Source organism: Mesocricetus auratus, unplaced genomic scaffold (genome assembly GCF_017639785.1).
Source record: "Mesocricetus auratus isolate SY011 unplaced genomic scaffold, BCM_Maur_2.0 Super-Scaffold_100676, whole genome shotgun sequence".
In the NCBI taxonomy this organism is placed as follows: Eukaryota; Metazoa; Chordata; class Mammalia; order Rodentia; family Cricetidae; genus Mesocricetus; species Mesocricetus auratus.
In genome coordinates this window covers 29,884,455-29,902,134 of record NW_024429266.1, presented here as the reverse complement: position 1 = coordinate 29,902,134, position 17,680 = coordinate 29,884,455, and the positions used below count along the sequence as shown (strand labels likewise).

General features: G+C 32.1%; 1 protein-coding gene across 5 annotated transcripts in view; it reads right to left on the bottom strand.

Moving 5' to 3' along the window:
- Nucleotides 1-17,680, bottom strand: part of Suco (SUN domain containing ossification factor) — a 56,273-nt gene that overhangs the window by 30,581 nt on the left and 8,012 nt on the right. For 4 of the 5 annotated variants that reach the window (XR_005873765.1, XM_005071341.4, XM_040737584.1 and 1 more), the window contains exons 2-9: nucleotides 14,687-14,798; nucleotides 12,971-13,081; nucleotides 10,674-10,828; nucleotides 9,037-9,174; nucleotides 8,489-8,639; nucleotides 5,504-5,636; nucleotides 4,604-4,743; nucleotides 4,064-4,131 (exon numbers count right to left, since the gene is read on the bottom strand). Coding sequence is in view for 4 of the 5 variants with exons in the window: in XM_005071341.4 (XP_005071398.1) it covers nucleotides 4,064-4,131; nucleotides 4,604-4,743; nucleotides 5,504-5,636; nucleotides 8,489-8,639; nucleotides 9,037-9,174; nucleotides 10,674-10,828; nucleotides 12,971-13,081; nucleotides 14,687-14,798 (1,008 nt within the window). In the remaining variant the exon portion in view is untranslated. The remainder of the gene's footprint in view (nucleotides 1-4,063; nucleotides 4,132-4,603; nucleotides 4,744-5,503; nucleotides 5,637-8,488; nucleotides 8,640-9,036; nucleotides 9,175-10,673; nucleotides 10,829-12,970; nucleotides 13,082-14,686; nucleotides 14,799-17,680) is intronic. The other variant, XM_005071342.4, reaches the window with a different exon arrangement.

Here is a 17,680-nt window from a genome sequence, read left to right as displayed (position 1 = left end):
AACTAAAAATAGACTCTTTGCTTTATTTGTTATGAAGAAAAGAAACCCAAAATACAGTACAGAGAAAAAACTAATTTCTTCCTTCTCATTTTTTACAGATATAATTAATGATATATATAACGATTATTTCAGGTAAATTCATCATCAAGTCAATTCACTTAGAAAACATAATTCTAATAACTGTATATCCCCAATAAAAAGCCTAATATTATACAAAATACTAGTATGCTGGTCATTATACCAGATCAGATTTTTGGTTAATCTTTCACTATGCATGTTGTATCTCTCATGTTTTCTCAGAGAAAACAATGTATAAATTTAAAAGAATGTTGCATAAAGCTATACTAACAAATACAATTTCAATATATTCATCCATATTTCAAGAAATCTTACAAATCTAAAGAATATACATGATTTAGGCAAATTCGTGAAAGAGGGGGAGATGGCAGAAGGAATAAACAATGACAGTAGATTTTTATGATAATAAAGGTGAAAACATAAACATCAAATACTACTTTTAAAAGAGAAGATCCCTAAAGCAAGAAAGACAATACTATAAAAATTTTATTATAAAACCTTGAAGCTATATGCAGGCAAATTTGTTTCTACAATATGTAATTTATCAAAAACTGTTGAGGTTTAAATCCACAAATCCCATTGTAAGATCTTGTTCCATACAGGCTTAGCTGTCAGTTACTAAGTTTTTGAAAGGTGACGACGAGATATAAGGGCCTTAACTTCATCGATGGATTTATCCACTGGTAAATTTAGAGCTAAATAGGATAGCGTTTTAGGAGGATATATCTTTTATCACAGACTTTTCACTTGTCTCTGTTATCTCTGCCCATTATGAGGTGAAAGGCCTTATCCAACACACTAACTAGCTGCCATAATAATTTACCTTGCCTGAGGTGAAAGTAAGTCCTTCCTCCTTTAGTTGTTTTTTTAGGCATTTTATATTGCAGATAAAAAACTGACTACCACAAAACTCAAGAAAAAAAACAGAAAACCTAGTCATTAAAAAAATTTAAAATATTTACAAATATAAACCAGAAGAGTACATTCCTATGATCCCAGTGCAAAGAAGGAAAAGGTATGGAGATTTTTGAATACATAAGAGTATTACTGCTTTCCCTGGAAAAATTATTACAAATAATCCAAATACCCATTTAGAGAGAACTCATTAAATCTCAATTAACTATAAAAATAAATTTTAGTAATCAAAAAGAATGAAAAAGTTCTCTCAAAGTAAGAGATAGCCCAAATACTTCTAAGCTACAAATATGATGTATAATATGCTAATTTACATGAAAAAAGATAAATGTATTTGCACAATGACACTGAAAATGCAGGTTAAACTTTACTGTGAATGGAAAATGAAAAGGCTAGGGAAATTTTCTTTTTAAAGAAATTTAAAACATGTGAATGTAATCATAAACAGTACACATTTCATTTAAAATTAGTAGCTTCCACAGGGGGAGTAGCAGATGAGTCAAACTTCAAACTTTAATAGTGTATGGGGCTGAAGAGATTGCTCAGCAGTTAGGAACATTGGCTGCTCTTCCAGAAGACTCAAAGTCAATTTCCAGCACCCCCATGGTGACTCACAACTCTCTGAAGTTTCAGTTCCAGGGGCTTGCTCTATTGCCGTCTTCTGGCCTTACTGAGGACACTTGGCATACATGTGGTATGGCATACATGCAGGCAACACACCCCTAAGACATTTCAAAAATAATAACTGATGTGCAAACTTAGCAGCACTGCCTTTAAAATATAAAAGTATGAGTTGAGAATGTGTGTTGTCACTTTCCATTCAACAACATTCAAGGTTGAATCATCACGTTGATGGAAAGGCAAAATGCAATAAGGAGAATCAGAAATTTTTAAAGGACTATTTTACAGGAACCACTATACAGAATTCCTACATGGAAGCCCCTTGATATTATTAGCAACAGAAAATATAAGGAGGCAGCTCTCTCTCCTCTCTCCTCTCTCTCTCTCTCTCCTCTCTCTCTCTCTCTCTCTCCATATAAATGTATAAATAATTCTATCTCTACATATAACAGTTTTAAATAGGTGTTTACAATAGTAACAAAAACTGCTGAGGAATAAATTTCAGAAAAATTGTGGAAAAAGGATAAATATGTTAAACAATAAGGATGAGGCTTATTTACTAGTAAGAGAACTCAGTGTCCATCATTTAAAGATTCAATACAATTTCAGATAAAATCTCCATGTGGAAATCAGGAGTTCAACAAGAAAAGACTAATAATAATAATAATAAGAGGCAAAAAGAACACAGAAAAGTCCTAATATATAAAAAATTGCCCTTTTAGATATTAAGATCTGTAAGCTAAACTGTATTGTTAATGCAAATAATGATAAGCTGAACAATGAACATTGTAACAAAAGTGCATGTAAGGGAACTTTGTGATAATAGAGTGAATTACTAAAAAACAAAAACAAAACAAAAGACCAGGGAAACCAGGAAGTGGGGAAATAATTCTTTCTAAACACAATGTAAGAAACAATTCCAGAGACACCAAAAACAAGTTAAAAGTATAATCAAAAGACACTATAAAGGGACTGGGGAGATGGCTTAGTTGGCTTGTAACACAAGCATGTACATGACAGAAGGGGCTGTTGGCACCCTTAGAACTGGAGTTACAGATGGTTGTGAGCTGTCATGTAAGTGTTGGAAACCAAACATGGGTCTTTTGAGGAAACAACAAGCACTCATAACTTCTGAGCCAGTCTTCCAGTCCCCTCAACTGGCTTTTAAACATCAACTTATGTACAATAAAACTATTGTAATAAGCCAGACAGTGGTGGTACATGTCTTTTATCCCAGCAGTAGGGAGGCAAAGGCAGGCAGAACTCTGAGTTCAAGGCTAGCCTGGTCTACAGAGCAAGTTCCAGGAGAGCTAGACTACACAGTATCAAATAATAATAAACAAAATTGTAATAAAAGTGTATTATTTCCCCTGTAAATCTGTTCCAATGTCTATAGTAATCACTAATCAAAGAATTATAAAGCAGTGAAGCCACAATAATAGATTATTTCTTAGATGGCTTTCTCTTCTACATACCAAAATGTTTTTCAGATAGATTCCTCTCCAAATTGCCAACTACATAGCTCAGGGTCATGATTTCAGACAGAGGCTATAATAGTCTTTCATCTCATTTCCCTACTTAAACTGCATTTTCTTGTCATTCATTCTTTGATGACAAGCTTTCTTGAAATGCTAATGAGATAATGTCACTTCTTTAAAATAAATGTTAGCCTACCTGTCTTTTTTTTAAAAAGCTTACAAACTTAAACTGGAGGAGAATGCTCAGCAGGGAAATGCTTGCTAGACAAGTTTGAGAGCCACTGTTTTGATCCCCAGCACTCTGGTAAAAGCTGGCTAAGTGTGACAGCTGCCAGTAATCCCATAAAATCCGAGGAGCAAGCCAGCTATCTAGACTAATGGAATCAGCAAACTCTGGGTTCAATTGAGAGGCCCTGCCTCAATATATGAAGTGGAGAATGCATCTGTGTGTGTGTGTGTGTGTGTGTGTGAGAGAGAGAGAGAGAGACGGGGGGGGGGAGGGGGGAGGGAGAGAGAGGGAGACAGAGACAGAGAAAGAGACAGAGAGATTCATATTGTCAAACTAAGTATATACACAAATGCTCTGTTTGTGTAGCTAGACTAATGCTCTGGCCTCATCATCTCATATTCTAAATTTACTTTTATTGTTGTCACTACTAAACTGCTTTTAAAGTACTGTGTTTCCATCTTCTACCATTTCCCATGTGTCCCTCAAGATTCAGCCCAATTATTACTTCTAATAATTACTCCTTTAGTTTTACCTCTTTCTAGAAAACTCCTTCAGCAGTACTTTTGATCAGGTCTGCCACTTTTAGCATTTTTGTTACCTCCTTAAAAGGAAAAGCATTTTGTTCTCAATTTGGAAGTAATATCAATACTAATCAATTATAAATGCCTATTAAATTTCAAAAATATATCAATCTTACTCCTATAAAGATGTACATTTCTTTGTAAAATTTTACATTACTTACCAAATTTTAGTGCTGCAAGGATTCAACATATAAAGGTCCATATTTTCTATAAGAATAGCAGATGTGCTCTATTTCAAGGCAGAGAAAATATATTAAAGAAATAGTTTAAAAATATTTCAATTCTAAAATTTTGTGAGACTTCTTTATTTTAGACTTTTAAAATAAGCCGAAGGTGGAATACTTAAAGGGAAAAAAATTAAATGATTAAAATTTTCCATTAAAGCTATAGCATTAAATTAGCCTTATCTCAATCATCCTTTTGAAACTTGTAATATCTGTTATTATAAAAGGAAAAATAACTTTCATGAGCTATTTTAAAAGTTAAATAAAATTACTAAATGATATTATTAAAGGTACAATATTATCAATATAAACAAAAATTGATACTATAAAGTATTTAAAAGTATAATTTTGCATTAATTAGTAAAGTTGAAAAATAATTCACATTAAAAGGTAATTACCATCATAACAATGTCTGTTTCTAATAAAGCCACTAGTTTCTTATATTTTCTTTGAAAAGAATTTATATACTTTAAGTACCTTGGCTTCTGGATTAGCTGCCAAAATTTTGGCACCACATTCTACTGAGGCATAATTATTTCTATTTTTCTGGACCTTTTTGGTGGCATGATGTGGACCTCCATTAGAAGATGGATGCAACGACTGACCTGTAGACAAACCTCATTATAAACATATATAATGATTATAGTTAAAAATATCCCCAGAAACAAACATAATGATCTCAAAAGTAACAGACTGCTTACCAGAAAGGAACAGGTTTTAACTCCTAAAAATATAGCTTTAAAATAAATGAGAAAACTCAAGCCAAGCATGGTGGCACATGCTTGTACTCCCACCATTTGGGATGTCAGGCAGAGGATTGCCATGAATTTGAAGCCAGCTTGTACTTCAAGTTAGCTCAAGGCTGACCAAGGTCACATAGAGAGACCCTATCTCAAAACTAACAAACTAGAAATGCAAAGTGCTTTAACATATTTGGAATAAACTACAAAAATTCACATTACCTGACATATGTCTAAGAATATGAAATTTTTCTATGAGAATAAAGTCTTATTTTTTAATTCTTTCTGCTTCCAATTCCAACATCAAGTATTCTTAACAGAATTATTATACAAAAAGATTAAAGCTTTCTGACCAGACTTTCCATGTCCAAGTTTTTTCCCCATAAATTGCGGATGACAGCATTACTCGCATATTTTACTATTAGTGGATAATCTCTAAGAATGGAGTTTAATTAAGATTAAAACTATACACTACCAATAAATGGCAGGTAATCAACAGCAATGTGGTACATCTCTCTGATGAAGTTTTTAGAAATTTTAATTTTATTATTTAAAAAGAAAAAGCATATTTAAACCACTCCCTCAAATAATTTAAAAAATTAGAAAAAAATGTAATAGAACCCCAGGGCTTCCTTACTTTTTTCTTTCTCTACTTCCATAACTTTCTTCTTCCACTCATCAAATGTTGGTATATCTTCTGGATCTTTGGGGCCAGTGACAGGTGCAGGGTCAGTTTCTCCTGGCTTTTTATAATCAGTATAATCAGAGCTCTGAAAATAAATGAAGGTAAGCACAAATGTTTCTGCAACACTAAAAAAGTTTAATTTTATAATTAAAATGTTTTAAGATGAAGTATTAATTTACTTAAAAGTTCAAGTTCATACAAAAAAGTGAAACTTCAAGCACTTCAAATGTATTCCTTCCATTTAGTGATATAAACAGCTTATTTAAACACAAAACAAAATGTTATATAAGCAAATTCTGTATTCATTCAAATATATATACATTTTTTGAATATACAAATAGTTATATAGACATAGTACTTACAGTACAACCTCCTTAAAATAAATCTAACATATACACACCTACTTATCAAAGGAGTAATTTTAGATGTACCATATTGTTTTTATAAAATCAGTAATAGTATTATATGCACAAAATTTTTTAGGTAACTTTTAAAACAATTTTAAAAGTCCCAAAATTATTATTCTTTAAAAAATACAGAAAAAATGTGTTTATGGCTCATGCTAGTAAAAGGATTTAACAAATAAAATGGATGTATGAAATGCATTTTTAAAAACTTGGTACACTGGCTATATTAAAATTAGACCAATAAACTGCACAAAATAAGCTCCAAGAGTGATGTATTTGTAATATATCTAACCAACAAGTGAATGCATGTAAAGAATGACTGAAAATCAATAAGCAGCAGAAGGAATAGAAGCAATAAATTCAGCAAAAAGGAAATACAATCATAAAAATAATCATGAAAATCTAGGATAATCAGAGACACAATCTCTGAGGTTACAATGTGACAGTCTAGGTAAAGTGCCGAAGGAATCTTAAAATATAGTATTAGCAAGATGTACATAACACCTAATTCACACTTATGTGCAATGTCGGTAAAAAGGCACATCTGTGTTTTGTTTTTTTTAATGTGTGTAATTGCATAGTGCAGCACTACCTTCTAATATAAGGAAATCAAAAACTTAAATATTCCTCAAATGAATAACTGTAACAGAATAATCAAGCAGTAACAAGAGACAAATCTCAAAGTCAACACTGAGAACAAGTCTTTTAAATAAAGGCAAGAATATCAGAACATACTGTTTCAAAGTTCTGAAATGAAAAAATTTAAAATCTCCAAATGCATAACTGAAGAAGAGTTGTAACCAAGAAAGAACACACTATCTTTTTCCTTAAGGCAGATAATTTTTTTCTTTTATTATTTACCTATTCATTTCATGGGCTAACCATTTGTGTATTATAAAAACAAAAAAATTAATGTGTTTATTAACAAAGTTTGTTTAGAGAACTAACTGGTAAATAAGTAATTATAAAAGTTCACTTGGCTAAGATAGTAAGGACCCCCCCAAAACAAACAAAAATAAAAATGAAATAACATATACACTCTTTGAAATCTAGGTAACAAAGTTCCTCTCACCAATTAAGAGATCTAAACAAAACCATAAAATCAATTTCTAATGCACGTCTACAAATGGAACCAATTTCCAAAACACTGTGTATAATTGTCTCAATGTTCTGCAAATCTTTTAAATAACAGCTACTGTCAAGGTCTGCTTTCACTGGAAATCAAAGTGGCTCAATGGGACAGAATTTTCTGAATTGGATACTCCCATGTTAACTCTGACAGTCTTTCTGAGATACTAATTTGTTCAGGAGGTAATTATACTGTATAATTCTTTTGCCTATTAGCACAGGCTTGCTGTTAAAGGCCTCAGGTAATGTAGCTGGCTACTACAGGAGAACAAGTAAATTTAGGATAGGCTGCCAAGCTTCAATTCATACTTGATACTGAAAAAACTCATAGGAGACATTTTCTTTTTTTTGTTGTTTTTTGTTTTGTTTTGTTTTGTTTTTTTGTTTTTTGTTTTTGTTTTTCCAGACACGGTTTCTTTGTGTAGACCTATCCTGGAACTAGCTCCTGTCGACCAGGCTGGTTTTGAGCTCACAGAGATCCACCTGCCTTTGCCTCCTGACTGCACCACCACCACCAGACAGAAGACATGTTTTAATGTTTGCCTATTTTTACTTTGGGTGTGATATCTGACAAATGAACCTTAACAACACTTGATCTGGTTCCACTAAAGAAAATTAAAATGAGTTCTTCTAAGATACTAGACTACAGAAAACCAAGCTCCTATGTTTCTATGAAGCACCACAAACAGAAACATCTAGTTTTATAAATAGTATGAAGCTCTGAAATATAGATTAGGAGTTTAAATGAAAATTCACTAAAAAGAATAGAACATCCCAAACTAAAAGGAATAAATGAAAATGTGTGCTTGGCACTTTAAATTACTCTTTCATTCAATTTATTTTGCTCTTTTACTTGGTTCTTCTCTGCAGTTAAAGTGGACTTCAGAAAGAGTAAAGACAATTGCTTCCATGTAATAAAGCCCTTCTTTATTGTAAGAATAACGTTTCAAGACAGAAGTTTAACATCTAGTTGCAACTTGCAAGTTTTGTTGCAGGTAACAAAACGAAAATGCGCCCTTAAAATATTCTAGCTAAGAAGCATGTATTTGTCCTTACTGAATTAAATGATATTCTTCAATTTAATGGCTGTAGCATCTATTATAGCTCTAAAATACTGCTTAAATGAGGACTTTACTTATAGGGCCCCAAATAGGTTGACAATGGGCAGAAAGTCATGTAATTATATATAAAACCCACGAGAATCTATACCAGAACACCAACAAATGTAAATACTAGTCAGAATATCATAAAGTAACTATTTGCTATATACAGAAGCAGAGTTCATATCAGTTTTATGCATAATATCCCTAATTTTATAACAAATATGATTAACAATTTTTCAAGATTCTAATACTTAAAGTGCATTAGATAATGGTAGAAGACAGCCAAAGTTTTAACTCACCTTATTTTTTAAAGAATCTGAAGAATTCAACCCAGACTTTGGATCATTACCGCCTTGTTCATTCACTGAAACTTTTGATTCGAATTCTGATTTTGTTACTTTTTCCTTGCCATGTGAAGATGATACATTCTCTATATGCTGGCCAACAAGACTATTTAAAAGCAAAAGATATATTAAACATATTTTAGTTGGATAACAAGTTTTACACAATCACTGATCATCACAAGCAAAGAAAACCTAAACAGAAGCACAAAGACAAAATTCCAGACATAAAAGTAGAATGAAGTTTGTACCAAACACCTTTAAAAAGAGAAAGAAAACCACACTCTAGTTATTATAGAATTCTATCACAATCAAATGTGGTGGTGCATGCCTGGAGTCCCAGCATCTGGAAAGCTGAGCCACAAGGATCCTGTGTTTGAGGCCCACTTGGGTTACCCATTAAATTCTAGGCTAGCCTGGGTGGTCTACACAGCAAGACAGTCATGATAAAAACAAAATGATAACAAATAACAAAAAAAATCACACTAAAAACTGCTCACACCCACCTTTCAGGTGGACTGACAAAAGCAGGCTGTTCAACTGGAGTATCTGCATCAGGAGCCTCACCAGCATCACAGTCAGCTTCAGACTGCTCCGTTTCACCTGGCTTGGCTAGAGACAAAGTACCAGATTTTTCTATTTCGCTAAAAGAGGAAAGAAAAAAATGATAGTCCAAAATTTAATCGACTTGATGTAAGTTTAAAACACTAATAGTAGCACTGAAACATAGCCTAAGCTCCTCAAAGAAGAATGTTTTGCAGATCTATGGAATGTTCTCAAAAATTATTCTTAAATAGGGCACAATGGCACATGATTTTAATCCCAGTATATAGGAGTCCAAACAGGAGGACTGAAAGGCCAAGGCCAGCCTGGGCTATTTATTTTAAATCACATACAACCAACCGTTGACCGATCTGTGAGTGTACCTAGGTCTAAAACACGACTGAATTTTAAAACACAACATTAAATCACTATTCAGTTTGATAAAAATAAGATCTTAAGTTATTTTTCTAAGTGTATCTTTTCTAAGATTCAATTTTGGTTCATAGTGAATCTAATACTGTTACATGCAACAAAACTACCAATTATCTTAGGTCATTTCACTGAAGTTTTACTGTACTTTTACAAATTTATTTTTTTAAAAAAAATGTGACAGTATTTTACACTCAGGAGGCAGAGGCAGGTGATCTTTGTGAGTTTGAGGACAGCCTGGTCTACAGAGTAAGTTCTAGGACAGCCAAGCCTATACAGAGAAACCCTGTCTCAAAAAAACAAAACAAAACAAAGTGACAATATTTTCCCCTGCCTTACCTGTAATTCACAATCAATCATTTTTAACAAAATGGGAGAATTAAGAACATACTATTCAGGTAAATAGTATTCTGGTCTTAAATAGTTTCTGAAATAGTATCTAGTCTATTCTTGACATGCATTCTGTGCCCTTTTCCTTAACTAAGCAACATTCATTCCCAAATGATACCATCTTTGTGCACAACTTCATCAGCCCAGTTCCTTACATTCTTGAGGAATATAGGCATTTAAAATCTGACTTACTGCCATACAAGGATTTTTTTAAAGTGGCAAGAGATAGCATTTATTAAGTATTCTTTTACATACTTATTTCTACCAATTCTTATGATAAAGTAAATACATAATGTAATATTAGGAGGAGTGTTTGGCTTTGTTCTCTGTATTACAACTAAAGAAACTCAGAAGCACAAAATTTATTTGCTAAACTAAGAACTTTTAACCTTAAATATATCAAATATTATGCTAGAAAAAGATAGCTAGTCACACAAAAATATAACTACTACTGGAGTGCTAGTAATACTTCATGGAAATAAACTGATACTTGATTTTTTAATAATTACACAGATTATTTAAAAATACCTAATTTCTCTTAAGTAGAACCTGTACTATGTAGAGATTCATGGCTGAGCCATAATCGATTTTATTCATGTCCTCAGCTAAGTATATAAGCTCACTATTAAGATTACATTTAATACATACAAATAAGACTTAGATACTATAAATTATACCTGCTATACCAAACTTGAGTATATAAGGTGTCTTACTAAGGAATACTTCTAATTTTCTGTTTTTGCTTCTTTCCCAACCCAACCTCCCCTTCATAATGACTTACTCAAGCTTTGAGACTGGAGTCGTTTCTGAGGTAGATGAGCTGGAACTATTTTCAATGTTTTCACTGCCCACAACTACACTGGAAGACTCTTCATGCAGATCAACTGTATGGAGTGCTTCAGCCACAGGTAGACTTGACTTTGTTGTTTCCGCATTCTTTTTTTTTTAAAGGTTGTATTAAATGTTAAGATTAATAAATCACTTTTTTTGAAGGACAAAAGTTCATAGAAAGCTGAAAAATGACTATATAATGTTCACAATCTAAGGGTATTTAGTCCAATGGTAAAGTGCTTAATATACATGAGATCTAGAATCCTGGGTTTAAATCTCCAGCACAAAAAAAAAAAAAGAAAATACTCTTAAAAGAAATGTTTTTGCCTGCATACAAAATCCTCTCTTCCAACATTCTACCCTAAGAAATTTATTTCATTTATTATTTATTGTTATAAATTTATTATTTTAATACAGGACCTGTGTATTTTTCATGCATCAGCAGACACAGCTTGCCTATTTTCCTTTCTTCCTATTTTATATCAGGTCCTATAAGTAATCCCACTTCTATTAATGAACACTGGTAGTAACTAAGAAATCCTATGTAAATATATAAAATGGTTATGATACAGTACTTTTGTTCCTATGGAATTTATGAAAAATATTTATCAATAAATAACAATAAGATAGTACAAGTATTACACTGCAATAAATACTTTGCTTTTTTTCAGTCCTGAATGTTCTAGGTCATTTACCCCTCCCAAACAGAAATCTAGCAAACACTTCTCATATCTGAAAACTTTTATCGTACCCCCCAGCCAGCTATAATAGAATTAGCCAGCTCCTGTCCTTTTTGTTTCCACTATTTCCTATTCAGTCTTATCACAACATCTATAATAGCTCAATTATTATTTGTATTCCTCTTGTTTTCAATTATAATATAAATGCATTAAATAAGAGAACATTCTTTTGACTTTAATTCTCCCAGCATATAGCATACAATGCATTTAAGTTTCACAAAGAATAACAAATAAGAAGAATACAAAGAAAGAGAAAAACTAAGAACATACAAGATGGGGTAGTTCTTGCAAAATAGGATAGCCAGTATAGAAGCAAAAAGAAGATATAAGACAGTACAACAGGACACAATGTGTGTGATTTTGAGAATTAATAGTAGTGAAACCTTCACAAATAACACTGGTTTATTCTTTAAGGTAAGAAGTCTTTAGGGAAGGACATTATCAAATACTATTTCAGCATATATTCAAAGTATTCAAAAGTGATATTTTACATTTTTTAAGCTCTTGTAATTAAACATGTATTTTGTACTTAGCAGTAAAATTTCAAAGGATCTGAAATAAAAGCCTCTAGAGCAGTGGTTCCCAATCTTCCTAATGCTATGACCCTTTAATACAGTTCCTCATATTGTGGTGACCCTAACCGTACAATTATTTTTGTTGAACTTCATAACTGTAATATTGCTTCTGATATGAATTGTAACATAAATATCTGATATGGGACCCCTGTGGAGATCAGACCCACAGGTTGAGAACTGCTATTCTAAACGCTTCAAGATACTCATGTAACTGGAAAGACAATAGATGGCAATTTTTAGTGTATGAATAAATCTTTGGCAAATATTTCCCAAAAGGTAATAAGATGAAACTCCCTCATACTAAGATGAACATATTTTTTAATCTGTGTTTTTTCTTAATCTTTCTGTCTCCAAATCAAATATCCCTAATTCTTTCAACCAATGTTGCATTAAATGGTTTCTAGATGAATCAGCATTCTACTAGGTTTACATTATATTTATTCAAGTTTTTAATATCTTCAATTAATTCTGATACATAAAATGGAAAACAATACTCAGAATGAAGCAAAGTGGTAAAACGTTTTATTTTAATCTATTAACTTCATAGCCTATATAAATTTAAATATTGATATCAAGAAAGCTCTGTGTTCCAAATATAACCACTGTTGCAAAATATAGGTCAGAAAAAAATATAGTACCTAAAAATAAGAAAATATATATTTATAATGAGCCAAAAAGTAGAACTTAAGAAGTATTTGCACTCAAATTTTACTTCTAAAAAAAAGCCATGTTTTTTATTAAATCAGTAATTTTATATTTTCTCAAAATCAGTACTACTATTACAATGTGACTAATTTTGCATTCTACTATATGGTACTTTAGCATGAAGCAACTATAACAACATAAAACACATTGACCAAAGGCATCTAATCCTGTGCAAAAAAAAAAACCATAAAGGTACATTATTAAAAGCAAAGCAATATATAGCTTACTTGTACATCCACAGCATAGTCATCTTTTACTTTACTTTCTTCTGGAGGAACAGGTAAATATGAATTCAATTTTCCTGATAGCTCAGCATTACTAGGTTCCTCTCTTTCATTCTATATTGTGACAAAGAAATGACTGGTAAAATTATTCTATTAAAAAAAATCAGTCATTAAAAACTATCTCCCTCTGCTACAGAACCAGTCTTATATGCATTTGACTCTCAACTGTATTTACATATTTATTTTCTATTTCCTTTCATCCTTCTCCTTGCTACCACACTTAAAATATAAATATGTGAATTTAAGAACCTCATTTGATTACTTAATAAACATCCTATACAAAGCATTATGTATCAGACACAAAGTAAAACTTCCATAATTACATGGAATATACATGTTTTTGTGTTATCTTTTGACATGTTCATTAAAATTTTCTATACTTGTGCCTTTAAATATGTTTCCTAAAATGCACATTTCATAAAAGCAAAATTCATATTCTCCTTTTTTAAACCTTAGCTTATCTAGCACATACAAAATAATAAAATGTTTGCTGAAAGAATTTTTCCCCACTTAATGTTTGCATAATTAATTTTTTGATTTTTAAAAATTTTTTATAACATTTAGTATTTAAATATCTCATCAAGGAAGAAGTTAGAACCAAGTTCTGTTGACTAAGTTAGAACCAAGTTCTGTTGACTGCGGGTAAAAACATAAAATTTTATGTTTTATTTTTAAAGAAATATTTAGACAAATTTTCAAAAGTTTACATCATCCATTCCAGAAATAAATTATATACAACTCAAAAAATTAAATAATCCAATCCAAATATCATATCTCAAACCTCCAAATAAGTAAATAAAAATGTCATAGTACATATATATTTAACATGTATATATAACTATACATGCAGACACAGCTACAGAACAACACAAAAGTCCATGAAGGGAAAAATACACTCTCATGTATCTACATAATAAAATGAAAATGTACCCATACTGAAGAAACAATCAACATAGAAAGGTCATGTGGATATATCCTTGAAGAAGGAAAGAGACCACTTTGTGGAACATTTGTTATCTTATTGGAAATTAAAATATTAATTTGTGTTCCTATTTAATCATATATCTATACCCACAGGAGAACATCTGAACATTCACAACAAGCAGTAAATTATGGCTCCTTTGGGGAAACAGATGATTGTTTTACAGTAGGCCTAAGTTACTTCTATAATTCAAAATAAATAAAGTTGGAGGCAAAAGACAAATACAAGTCAATATTTACCTATGTCCTTTGAAATAGTAAAATTATAAATTATTTCAAAACTATCATGTTTTAAGTCTATTCACTGTACCTAATTATATCTAAGGAACTACAAGGCTCCAACTGCAAATTCCCCATGCAATACTTATTGCTGATATCTTTTAATTTATAAGAGTGTTATTTCTTTGTAGCAATAAAAGAACGATTTTTATTGAATATACACTATTCTTATTCCCTAATGTAGAACATAGTATGTGACCAAAATCTGAAATACAGGCAACAAAAATTAATATACAAATATCTCTGAACTATCGTAATGTCAAAATTACCTCAGTAGGTCTGCATAATATAACAATAAAACAGAAATCTCCACCAAATGCATAGCCTAGTATTTCTCAAGAAATTTTCATTCTAAATTAAGAGTCTTAAAGGTAAGACTGTCAATTCCATTTAAGGTACCTTTTTCTGGAACTGTGTGTCTTCACTTTCTAATGCACAATTGTCATCTTGAGAATAATATGCTGTTGAAGCTGAAGAACTCTCTTTACAGCATACATGCCAACTGGGAAGCCTGTAGACACCCACCATCAGCAATAATGAACAAAAGAGAAGGGAAATTATTAAACATACACTTTTTATGAGCTACAACCTGAGGTAATAAAAAACAAGTTCTTATTTTAATATGCTCAGGAAAGTTTAGAGTATGCATATCTTAGAAGTTAATAAATAATTCTATTGCTATCATTGCCAAGTAATACATATATTTCTAGAGAGTACAACAAATACAACTTCGTAAAAGCAGCATGTGATAATTATCACAGAAGGTACAAAGTTGTCAGAGTTAGCCTCCTGAGAAAGTCTCCAGATGCCAAAGACATTTGCAAATATTTAAAGATAATTCTAAAACCTGCCTCAATTATTCCAAAGCATGGAAATAAAGCGTATAAACTATTTTTACATAAAGGACACCGATAGCCAGAAGAACAAACTTTGTAAGCACAAATACTACAGGTTGTTAGTATTATGAACTAGAATGCAACTCTTCTACAGCAAAAAAAAAAAAACTCTACAAATAAAACAAAAAAGGAATAGAACATTTTTGATTGTTTAGCTCAAAACAAGCAACAAAAATAAATACACAAATATCTCTGAGCTATCTTAATGTCAAAATTATCTCAGGAGTTCCTCATAACAATAAAACAAATCTCTACTAACTTTGTAGCCTACTATTTCTCATTACTTTCATTCTAAATTAAGACAGTTTAGAAAGCAAACTGTCAAAATGGGTTTAGACATAAATCTATTTCATTTGTAATGCATATCTAAGATTATCACCATTCCCACTAAACGACATCTGGATAAACTCACATAGCTATAAAGATTCTTTAAGTGAATAAGACACACACACACACACACACACACACACGTGTAGGCGAGCACATATATAAGGAACATAGATGCCATATAATCAAAAAAGTCAGTATATTTTTAAAAAATGAAAATAGTCCATGTAGTTCTGAAACAAGATCAGCATCACTCGTCTACCTACTGTCAAGGCTATGAGGCTAAAAAAAAAAACAACAACAACAACAACAACAAAAAAGGTATTCCTCAACGGGACAACGCAGAGTGAGAGATCTTGTAATACTCAGCTCTAAACGAGATGTTTCCATCAAATCCCTCCCCTCAGAGCTCAGGGAACCCTTCAGAAGTTGAAGTGGGAGGATTTTAAGAGGCAGAGGGTATGAAGTACACCAAGGAAACAAGATCTTCAAAACGCCAGAAGGACTGACACATATGAACCCAGAGACTGTGGCAGCAAGTACAGGGCCTCCACAGGTCTTGCCAGATGGGATCCCAGCCCTGAGAGGGGAAGTGAACACAAGCCCCAACCCTAATCCAGAAGCTATCTTCAATTGATAACGGCTCCCAAGGGAAAATTAGTTTTCTCCAATGGAGTCTCATTGTGTATACAAACCACTCTTACGGACAGACTCCATGCCCATCAGCAGATAGCCAACACAAAATGAGCTCAATGGCATTTCTGGAGGTCCTTGTCTCATGAAGCTGTTTTGTTTCTTGTTTTTCCCCTCACAGGTCTTCTGCATATATATTAATTTCTGGTGTCTAGAGTTGTGTTTTGCTGGGATCTATGTCTGAGTGAGTGCATGCATGTCTGTCTGTCTTTGTACTTTCTCTTTGGCTTTTTTTTTTTTTTTTGACTTTTAAAGATATGGTTTCCCTGAGAAGTACTTGGCTATGCTGGAACTTGCTCTGTAGATCAGGCTAAATTGTAACTCGAAGATTCACCTGCGTCTGCCTCCTGAGTCCTCGGATTAAAGGCACACACCACAACCACCTAGTCCTTTTTCTTAATGTTTGTTTAATCCTACTCTGGTTTGTGTGTTTTTACTTAATTATCTTATTATTTTTTAGAAGTCTGTATTCTAATAAGAAAGAGAAAAAAGAGTGGTTTTGGATGGGTGGGGAGTTGGGAAAGAATAGTGGGAAGAAAAAACCATAATCAGAAATACTGTATGAAAAAAAAAATCTATTTTCAATTAAAAAAAGGTACCAAAATAAAAAACTAAAATTATTATGAGTTTCAAATAATGAGTTTATCTGTATACTGATGAGTTCATATAAGTGTAAAATCCAAAAGAATTTACACAAGTTATTATTACAAGTTAGATATAAAAATTACATCTCTAAATATAAAATGTTGCATAAGTCCTTATTTGCAATAAATAAAAGACACAAACTTACTAACTACTAAATCAAACTATTTGAGACTGCCAATATTAGACAACTGCTTTACTTAAAAATACCATTTTAACACAATTCAAAATAGGGACATATAAAGAAGACTTGAAAGCCTCATCTATAAACTACAAGGATAGATACCTTCTGAAAAAAATAAAAGCAGGCTAGCAATAGTAAAGACAGTTCTAATGCATGCATGGGCTGGTGAGACCTACCTGAAGCTACAATTACAGAATATGGTACTGACATAGGAAGGTCAAAGGGACTCGTTCTTCTGTGTCTAGAAAGAGAAGCTTCAGGATGACAGCTAGAAACAAGGAACAGAGGGTAACCAGTCTAGACAGAAGGTTATCACAGGTTCATGGGTCTGATAGAAGGTGAAATTTATGACCTAATTGATCAGCCTTTGAAAGTCTGAAGTATACAGTATAATTGGAAAAGTAAGCAACTTTAGTAAAAGCAAGTCAGTATTTCTGGGAAAACAATAATGAAAAGGAAGCTACTAGATTGTACAACATGATTGGCTGTGAATAACATAGACATAACCATATAAGAACTAGATACCTAAGCCAAACTACAATGGGACTGTATTGGAGGCATGTAAAGGAATCTAATCATCTACAGTATATCAAATAGTAGTTAACACACTAAAGAAATTATATCAGGGTAAAGAATGCTGCTGATACCAAA